At 40.3% G+C, this 11,028-nt stretch overlaps 1 protein-coding gene across 1 annotated transcript in view; it reads right to left on the bottom strand.

Annotated features, from left to right (window-relative positions):
- Positions 1–200: 200 nt before the first annotated feature.
- wdr25 (WD repeat domain 25) overlaps positions 201–11,028 on the bottom strand; it is a 37,969-nt gene continuing 27,141 nt past the window's right edge. Inside the window, 4 exon segments of the mRNA XM_037695162.1 lie at positions 201–422; positions 1,697–1,837; positions 2,321–2,491; positions 5,437–5,567. Coding sequence (XP_037551090.1) covers positions 201–422; positions 1,697–1,837; positions 2,321–2,491; positions 5,437–5,567 — 665 coding nt within the window.

Here is an 11,028-nt window from a genome sequence, read left to right as displayed (position 1 = left end):
TTATTATGGAAGGTTGACAAAAAAAAAAGAGATTATTTTGCATCTGTAGCTGAACAGTTCTCCCACAAGTCACTGATTCCAATTAAAATCACAGCAGAAAACAAATCTTTTAATCTCATGCAGTCTGTGCTTAGATTTTCAGATTATTAGTCTGTAAGTTCTGCTCCTAAAATCCAGTTTTACTTCTACGTATTGAGACGTCAGTGCCAGATCTTAATGTCGCCCGCCCAGTCGCAGGTGACCGCAGTCGCTGGGAGGACGGGGTGCTGGGAAACACAAAGGCAGGGCTGGCTGTGAGCCTGGAAAGAGTGCAGCATGCGAGCGTATTGGTAGTCATAGAAGTGAGCCGAACCCGTGGAGCTCCCTGAAGCCAGAATCGTCCCATCCGGAGAAAAATCACACCGGACAGCAAATCCCTCCACCTAGACGAGAAATGGAACGGTCAAAGTGCGTTACCTTCCACCTGAAAGCGACTCAAGGTTCTTTATTGTCATTTGCATCACATGTGGTACATGAGGTGGAACGAAATTGTGTACTCAGAGTGCCAATTACATCCAAAAATAGCAAAAAAATATAAATTGTAAAAAAACTGTACATAAGGATCTAAGCTATACACTAAGATATATGCTAAACACTAATATTGTAAAACAATACGGTATATTAAATCTTGATTTTTTTTAAAGCATGCATGGTTGAGATAAGAGCAAAAAACTATTTAGAAATAAAAAAGTTACAGAGCAGCAGGACTTGTAATGAGATAAAACCCCAGGGTTTGGATCAGCTTCTAGTAGAGCCCGACCAATATATTGTCAGGACCGATATTTTAGGCCGATATGGACGTTTGGGGACATGTATCGCTGATAATTACCCCATTATGCACGATATAAACACTTCTAATTATCACCCCTAAAATGCTGAGAACGAGCCGTAATTGTGCAATGTATCCAGCAGAGGGCGCATGAAGACTACTTTCAAGTCATGGCCGTTCACTTTAACTTTCACTTTCAGGGCAGTCGAAGCAGGGAACAACTAAATACTGTGTAGCATATTTTACTGAGCAGAGCCTGGTAAGTTTATTGTAACTGATCTGTAAATAAAAAAATATCAACAATAAAAAAAATTCCCTTCAATCCATCAACCTGCTTGTCATTCGCTACGTACCTCTCAAGTTAGCAAGCTAATGTTTAGATAACCTAGCATAGGCTATTGCCTTGTAAAACTTTATCCAGAACAATAAATCTAACATAGAGGTAAATAAAATATCTCCGTGCTAATAACGTTAACTTTGTCGTCCTCAATAAAATGCATTGTTTGTCTGAAATCTTTACTTGACTGTTTAAACAATGAACAGGGAAGGAAGCTTCTTTGTTTAATTTATATTTTTGTAACACATTTGATAACTTTATGGTGAACTGTGGAGGATAGAAAATGTGAACACACGTCAGGAAGATGTTTCGAGACTTCAAGTGTTAAAACAAGTTAAAGTACCTGTTTGCTTAGATTCTTGGAGGTGGACAAAGCTAAAAAATTTCCAGCCAATATATCGGTTACTGGCGTAAGCATCCCCCTCCCAGTATCGGTATCGGTGATAGTCAAAATTTCCATATCGGTCAGTCTCTAGTTCTGTATTGCTGCTCTGAACAGACTAGGCCTGCGTGTCCCCCGCTGTCGCCCTGAGGTCACAGCTGCTACTGACCTTGTGTCCTTCAAATCGCCGCCTCTTGTTCATTCTATAGGGCTTCTGGGAGGAAAACAGTGCCATGTAGTTCCCGTTGGTCTGGGCAACAAACGACTCCTCCTGTGGGTGGAGAGCCAAGCTCGGGCACGTGTAACGCTCCTGAGCGGAAGGTGAAAATTAGAAGCATTATAAACAGTTATTTGACACTTTTTTCACGCTGTATGATAAGTACTCCTTAATGATTAAACAGGTTCTTTGTTTAAAGGTGCAAAAAGTGGCCAAAGTAACAGAAACTATTAGATATTTGGTTTACCAACAGTTCAGTTCAGTCGCTGACGTGCTGTTTAAGAATTAGTTCAATCCAAATATAGAACAAAGATGAATAAAAGCCTATTTTTAAAGGCCGTCACTCAATAGACTCTAGAGTTTTTATTCTCAAAATGTGCTGCTTTCAAACGCCTCACTTCCAACTTTGTTCCACATCAAAAAGGTGACACCTTTTTTAGGAATGTGCCTGAAAAAGTTTGACGGTTTTAAAAAATATATATATATTTTAGTTTGTTTTACTTGATAAACCAGTCAGATTTCCATGTATTAAAGAGTCTGACGTTATTTTCGTTTTTTCCAACACTGAATACTTACATGATAAATCTGGTTGGAAACCTTGGCTGTGGTCTGGAAGTCCCAGGCGATGAGGGTCCGGTCTGCAGAGTCCCTGCTAACACAGTCCGTGCTCGTTATGAAATCCAGCCCGCACCTCAGGAAAAGGATGTCCAACGTCTGCTGGATCCCTGCTTTGTACACTTTCACCACCTAAAATCACAAACACACAAATGCATGAACACAAACATATGCATGCATGTAAAAACAGACATATTCACATTACTATTCAACCTTTAAAGATTTCATCAAATCCATGACTGATCGCCTTTCAGTCAGACCGTGCTGTTTATTGGGGCGTGTTAGTGTCTCATAAAAACACAATCCAGATATATTTGGTTCAGAAGAGGAATCAACAAGAAGAAAGAAAACATCTGCTCCTTTGTTGCTCCAGGCGGGAGGTCATAAAGTCAAACATGATGAGCTGTTGTCTATAAAAACATACTGTTAGCTCAGGACCCAAACATAAAGGCAGTGATTTCACACATCTCATACAATTTCATGCACCTCTATTGGACTTTTATTAAATAAACTGACTCATATTTGAAGCTGCAGACGTGCACCTGGAGGGAGCAAACTGGATTTCTGCGTGTAATACAGCTGAAATGATCTCAACAGATGCCCTGCATGAAGGTCAGAGATACTGCCATTATAAAACATAAAACCATTCGATGGTCACAAATCAACGGCCAGATGTTTCAGACTAATGAAGAAATTAATTAAGAGTTGATTAGTTAAATACATAAACCGATTTGAGCTTGAAACAATTTAATGAAATGAAACCATTTAAACTACAGTAGTCCCTCGCTACTTCGTGGTTCGTTTATCGCGGGCTCGCTCTGTCGCGGTTTTTCAAAATAAGATTGGACAAGACACACTGATTGATGGATGAGCCGCACGATCGGCATGGATTTTTTATTTAAAATAAATTAATTTAAATTATTTAGCACCTGCTGCACCTTTGTGCAGCCCTTACTGCAGGACAAACTTCCTGCTGCAGCTGATCAGCTGTTCTCCATGCAGAGTGAAGTGGGCGTGGCCAAGAGCGCTTGCAGGTGGCCAAGAGCAGACGAGGCAGGGAGCTGAAATCATGACATTTTGTGCTCTTTTAGAGCGTTTAGAGTTCAGAAATTGTTTAGAATACAGTAGTCCCTCACTACTTTGCGGTTCGTTTTTGGAGGATTCACTATATTGCGGTTTTTCAAAATAAGATTGGACATGACACAATTAGTTAATTGATGGATGAGCCATGGGTTGTTTATGTAAAATAAATTATTTTAAATGATTTTGTACCATGTGTGCAGTCCAAAAGTGCAAAAGAAAGCTCCCTCCTGCAGCTGATCAGCTGATCTCCACTCTCTGCCATGCCCACATTTCTCCTGCTGCATCTCTGTGAAGGGTTAACCCTTTGCTGTCAAGATGCACCGATCGACTTTTGTCTTCCAACTTAAAATTCAAAGTATGTCACAACGTAAAAATCATCATAATCACAAACTATATGTGTTAAAAGTTATTTTTAATTATTTTAGAACTTCCATGTTCAGTTGTTGAAGTGTAATTAATAAAAAAAGTACATTTGTGCTCCGTGCTGCAGAGCTGAAGCTGCGTGACATCCCTTTGACGTCCTGCTGCACTTCTCTTCTCTTCTCTACAATTTAAATTTAAATACTGTAATATTTTGAATAAACAATTCATGCTGCATCAATTGCTCATTTAAAATTTTACAGTATTTAAATTAAAATTATTTATGTAAGGAGGGAGATTGGGAGTAACAGGTGATGAGTGTGATTGCAGCCTGGCACATGGCATGACAAAGTTTATTGAACTTGAACTGAACTTGGACTACTGTATCCATACGTCACGGTTTTTCACTTATCGTGAGTGGGCGTGGTCCCTAACACCCACGATAAACGAGAGACTACTGTATTGCAAGAGTGTGGGAAGGGTTTAAAATGCCTTTATATATATACTGTATACATATACATATATAATAAAAATAAACTACTACTTACTACTTCTACTACTATTCACGGTTTGTCACTTATCGCAGGTCTTCAGGGTACGAATCCCCCACGATAATTCAACCTTTACTAAATTTAAAAAATATAAAATAAAATAAACGAGGAACTACTCTAGTACTAATAGACCCAAACATCAGATTGCAAATATTTATGTTTCTTTAGATTTTCTTTATATAGTTACCAGTTGAAAAAAAATCTTACTGCTTCTATATTCTCAGAAAGCAACTATTTATTTATTTGTTTATTTATCAGCAGCTAGTAAGTTAATGCAGTTCTTGTGGGATTAAAATGTAATAAAAACAGTGGTCATGTTTTCTTCGACTTATAATATCTGAGGTTGATCAGTGGTTTGGTCCAATCAGAGCTGACCAGACATCCAGCAGCTCTGTCTGGGTTAGTTTCACCTTTGACCCCCACCTGTCACTTAAACCACACTCCTCCTCTCTGTAGCGTTAAACTTGTGCTTCTTTAGCAGGGTTTTACAGCGAGAGCCATTTCTGGATTATTTTTTCAGCCTCCTGAGTCTGCCTGCCTTCCCAGTAACGGTTGTATGGTCGAGCCAGTGGGTGTGCGAGACAATCAGGCCTGACAGTATGTTGGGATAGGTTGGCCCCACAGCGAGACAGCTCGAGCCTGAGACTGACGGCACTGGAGCTTTACCAGCCTGCTTGTTGCTGTCTGCAGCTCACACTGACTCCTATACCAGCAGAAGCATCTCCACCGTTTTAAATCTAAAACCCTGCTGGGAGACGATTCAGTTCACAGAGGGGAGAAATTACACGCAAGCACTCAGATCCTACGGAAGTGAACGGGATTATCATATAAAACAGCCCATTAGGCTTAATAGCAATATTAGGCGACGGCTTCACAGGGACAGTCTAAGAGGCCAGGATTAAACTAAGTCTAAGAAGCCTGGATTAAACTGAGGTTTGTTTTGAACAATTAGTGAGAGAACTTGTGGTCCTGCAGTGAAAGCCAGCATGGATCAATGTGTTTAAACTCGTGTGCAGCGGAGGAGAGTGGAAGGCAGCTGTGTTACAACGCAGGTCAGTAAAAATCACTTCATGTATGTTTGACCTTGCAGCAACGAGAGTCCCAGGCTTTGACCTCTGGACTGTAACCTCCACACAGGAAAACATCTGGGCTGCCGGGGTACAGGGCCACGCACATCACTTTAAACTGGTTGTTCACTTTCACCACCTGCTGTCCTGCAACAACAAAGAAAAGAAAAAAAGCACATGAAAAATAAATACAGGTCTTTTTGACAAGAAGAAGTCATTTACATGCTTCTGCACCTGCTTATGAAGTTTGGAGTTTCTGTTTTCTGTTCTGAAATATCGTATCTGTCACATCTGACATACTTTCATTTTAAAAGATTAATTTTTTATTTTATTTTGCATATTATTTGTGCATGATGTCTAAAGTCAAACATCAGTGTTCATGGTTAATAATCCAGGTAAAAAAATCCAACAAAGGCAGGTCCTCTGGACGGTTTCTTGTTTGTTGAGATGTTTCATACTTCATCCATAGGACTTCATCGTCCGAGGAGCCACAACAAACTCAGCCGTGGCTGCCTCAGAGGAGTTGATGGGGAGAGGGCAAACTCCAGAAACCGTCTTATCACCATCAAACTGGTCGGACCACTCTGTGAGTGTGCTGCCTGTGCGACTCAGTTTTTTGTGGCTCCGCGGACTGATGAAGTCTTTTGGATGAAGGACGAAACATCTCAACAAAAAATAAACTGTCCAGATGACCTGACTTAACTTTGTTGGGTTAAGCCAAATAGTTTTTTTTATTTTTATGTTTATACATTTTAGGAGTCAAAGTAGAGATTATTATGCAAGATCTTTGGGATTAACTATTGGAGTCAACCTTGTTTACCTGTTAGCAAAATATCTCATAAACCATTGGATGGAGGTTAATACGTTTTTCACTAAGTAATCAATGGATTTACATTTACGACTAGAGTCAATCCACTTCAAGATATCCACTACAGCTAATCAACATTAGCTAACACTAAAATAATGATAATTCAATTAATTTTACAGATATTAAGCTAAACTTGGATGTGGTAGTAGCTGAGCATCATTCACATCACATACTCTGAGCATACAATTCTGTCAGTTCTCAACATCGAATGATTTTAGTTTTAAAATCTGGCATGAAAGGCGCTGGAGCATTCTAATTAAACATGAATGTGTTTTCTTCAGCTGTCAAGGCTAAACTAAATAAAATATAAATTAAAAATGCATTAGCTTAGAGTTGCAAATTACCTGAAACTTCTTTTAACGTTGTTGTTTATCAGTCCTCCCTGTGAAAGACTCCGTGCGTTTCTGTGCCGTAAACACAGTGTGTAATTAAACTGTGCATTCATTCAAAACATCAGATCACTGATTAAAGATAAAGCTAGAAGGTGATACAAAAGACAAGGAAGAAACTTTGGGATTTTTGATCAAGATCATTCAAGTAGTTTGCCATCCTATTTTTAAACCTGGGAGATTTTCTTTTAAAGAGATGAAACTTGTACCGTATTTTCTGCCGTACACGTCGCACTGCCCTATAAGTTGCATCAGTCCAAATATGTCTAATGAAGTAGAGAAAGCCATAAATATGTCACTTTGCCGTATACGTCACATCTATAATGCGTCACCGCTGACAACCCAGAAATGTGGGTCGGTGTTGTGCCAAAAATCAATTGGCTGCCAAATGGCGGCTGCAGGTGCGTGAATAACAAGAATTTAACAAGATTAACACTTAAAAACAGTTATTTGTTTGCTCGACTTTATAGTAAAGGTGTGTCTCAGAGTAACTTTTACTCAATAAATGCACTTTAATGGTCAAATTAGCTGCATTTCACTGGGGCAGAGCAGCGAAAAATTAAGCTGATTTGACGGTTTCTCCAGGCGAGCTGGATGAAGGTGGCAAATTATGGCAAGCCGATTGTGTCATTAATAGCCACTTTTACCTATTACATGACATAACAGTATGCCATACTACTCGAGTGTCATCTAGTGGCTGAAAATAGTAGTGTTCAATATTTTCCAGTCAAAATGAATGAAAACAGTCATATCTCAGACAACAATTGGTTTATAAATATGGGAGAAAACATAAATACGTTGCGTCGGCGTATAAGTCGCAGGGCATGCAAATTATGCTAAAAAGCGCAACTTATATAGCGAAAAATACGGTAGATGTATTACTGACTAACCAGGAACTGGCTGCTTTAAACCTACTTCAAATGATGATGGTGCTGACCAAAAACCTGCAACGCTGGAAAGCCTTCATGGAGTAAAGAGCATCTATTGTGAAGCAGCAGCACAATATTCAAGTTATTAGTCTCTAAGAAGAGTTCAACATCACTCAAGACAGAAAGATGAAACTGACAAAGATGCTGTGATGCTGAGGAGATAAACAGTGCACAGAATTATGTTTGGGCTAGAGGCTGTTTTATCCAAGTCAGTTTAAAGAATGTCACACTTAAACACAACAAGAACACTGAGGGGTTGAAGTATAATTAGGCCTGGTAGGCTACGGCTAAAGAAATTAGCTCTCTGAGAAAACACGAAGGCAGAGCAAAGTGGAACACCTCAGGGCTCAAACTGCTCCTCATTAATTCATCGAGCACACAACAAAGACCCCACCCATTAACCCCCAACACAAACACACTTCATTATAGAGCTGTCCCAGGATTTTCCAGCTCAGGCTTTTTAAACGAGAAGAACGAGGCACAGATTACAAACACGGATGCTTTTCTACTTTGTGGTGGACTAGTTAGCTCCCAAATTTGATCCAAAGTTTTAACAGGCTATTTCATCAGCCTTCATGCTTAATTGGCTTACTGCAGCAAAGATCTGCCATGCAGATTAAATATCCCGTGTTTGGAGGACAATAAGAAGCTGACACTTACCTCATGATACATAGGGCCTCGTCATGTTTTAATTAAGCGATATTAATTAACTGGTTTGACTGATAAGGAAGAGCTGCAGCGATCTGCCCCTCTGTTTTTAATAGTTTTATGCTGATGGATCAGTGCATGATGAGCATGCACAACTCAGCTGAAGACTACAAAGCAGAGGACATGTGATACAACGGGGACAGCATGGTAAGAAAAAGAACCAGTCCAAACTGGATAAACGTGAAGACAAGAGTTGGTTAAAGACATAAAAAATGTGCGGGGGCTTTAAAAGTTATTAACATTTTTTTTCCTTCCTATCTGGAGTTGACAAAGTTTCTGTAATACATGTATATACTGCAAATGCTCACTGGGGTATTAATGCAGTTCCTGAAACATAAAAGCAGCCCTCTGATGTCACCCTGGCTGCTTTTAAATGACTCCAGGCAGAACAAGACTTGACCAATTTGCTTTACTGGACTGTAAGCAGCGCCGTTAATTAGACTTTTTTTTTTTTTAAACCAAGAGGACTGCTTTAGTTTCTGTATCGAACTAGTAAAATAACATTGTAAACTCGTGCTTTCCAGGTAGATTTAATGGAGGTTGTAATGAAGGTGAAGGATCAAGGATTTTATTTTTAGTGCAGCAAATCTCCTACAGGTGTGCAGTGGAGAGCATCCTGTGCTCCAGCATCAATGTGTGGCATGGAGGCTGCACAGCTGCAGAAAGAAAAACTTTGCAGAGAGTGGTGAAGGCTGCACAGAAGATGTTGGAGTCAGCCTCTCCACCATCACAGACATTTACACCTCCAGATGCTGGAAGAGGGCCACCTGTATCATGAAGGACCCCACTCACCCAGCACACACTTTTTGTCCCACTCCCCTCAGGAAGGAAGTTGAGGAGCATTAAGTGTAGAACCACTAGACTGAGGAACAGCTTCTACCCTGAAGTTGTTAAGACTCATAAATCTCTAACCAGAATAATCACTGTAATGCAACTTTAATTGGAGATTTGACACTGTGCTGCTGATTATCCATGCTGCTGATTATCCATGCTGCTGATTATCCATGCTGCTGATTTCTTACCCATAAGCTACTGTATTCATAATAAATCTGCTTCAGATGTAAAAAAACACCTCCACAGTTTTCAGCTCCGCTGCAACTCTGCTTCTGCATTTTTTGTACAGCTCCAGATAACAACTTGGCTAAAATGTGTGCACGAGCATCCTGTACCACTTATCCACTGTGTTTACCAAAGATGCAAACCCAGGCCTGGTCACTATATTAATGGGCATCATGTCTTTCACTATGAACTCCGTTATTGCTCGAGTTACTTCTGTGTGCCGTTTTGAATTATGTTCACACGGAGTAATACCTTCGAACAGTTCGGTCAGTGATCCCTGTCGGCTGCTACTTGGCTTATTTGAAGCTGAAGCGCTGGTCGTTGGCGTTCTAGCCATGCAACCATCGTAAATGGCTTTGTGGTGTTTTTTTAAGTGCTGATAAAGATTTGTGGTGCTACCTCGAGAGGCAAGGCAGGTTTGCACATTGCATGTCGTTGTGCAGCGTCTTCTTTCATTATAGCCAAAATATTTCCAAACAGCGGACGTGCCGCTCTTCGGTACCAAACTTTCAGCTGTATCAGCTTCTGTCGAGCCTGACGCCACTGTGCAACCAGTTAAAACGCAGCGTTGACTTCTCCCGCTCTCTGCTCTGCTTTGTTTTGCTCCACTCACTCGCAAGTCACGTAACCAGGTCACGACCAGTCCAACTGCAGCCTTCGCGGTTAGAAAATATCGTTTTATCATATCGTGATATTATTGCAAACGCAATTAATTGTTCAGCCCTACTTCATCCCCATCTGCGCACAACAGACTCATGTTCAGGCTGCTGTTTAATACACCATGCATTATTAGTGTTTAGCGTATAGCTTAGATCCTTGTATACTGTTTCTTTTTTCTACTTTATAGTTTTGCTATTTTTGGGTGTAACTGGGACCTCGAGTACACAATTTCGTTCCACCTCATGTACCACATGTGATGCGAATGACCATGAAGAACCTTGAACGTCCTTCCAGTTTCACATTACTGAATCGTTTTTATTGCATAAAGTTGATCTTCCAGGCTTAAAAAAAAGATGATCACCTATGACTTAAGTTTATTCTTTTACTTCCTCTACACAGATTTTCCATGCACGTGTTACTAAACAACTGGACATAATGTTTATGTAGGAGCAGTTTTTTTCAACACAACTTAAGCCACTCAGCTTTTCTGAAGGCTTAGAGTGTCTGACCACAGCTGCCTCTTCACCTCAGCCCATTTGTTTCCAACTCCAAGTGTTTCTCTTCAGCTCCAACCGCCTCAGTCTGGTCTGCTGGTTAAAATACTCTACAAGTTACAGAGGACACAGGAACACCTGCTATGGGTGATGGAAAGCATTCTATTGGTCTGGTTTGGTATGCTGAAGAGTCAGACGTCCTCCAAGACTGATGCCGATTACTGAAGAACCTCAGATGAAGTGAGCTCAACTAGTCCAGAAACATTGTTGGAGTTAAGAGGCGCTGAATTACTGTAGAGTGTGCAACGATAAAATTCTGACAGATGTGGAAAACATTCAGTCACTTGAACATTTTTCAGTCAGGTCATCTAGACAGTTTCTTTTTTTTTTTTTGGTGCTGAAATGTTTCGCCTTCGATCCGGAAGGCTTCATCAGCCAAGGAAACACACAACAAAAGTGATTCTTCCTCCAACAGCTTACTCCAAAGTGGAACAAACCAGT

This window comes from Nematolebias whitei, chromosome 21 (assembly GCF_014905685.2).
Source record: "Nematolebias whitei isolate Nwh7 chromosome 21, NemWhi1, whole genome shotgun sequence".
Taxonomy (NCBI): Eukaryota; Metazoa; Chordata; class Actinopteri; order Cyprinodontiformes; family Rivulidae; genus Nematolebias; species Nematolebias whitei.
Note: the sequence above shows the minus strand (reverse complement) of the source record. Positions and strands in the feature narration are given on the sequence as shown.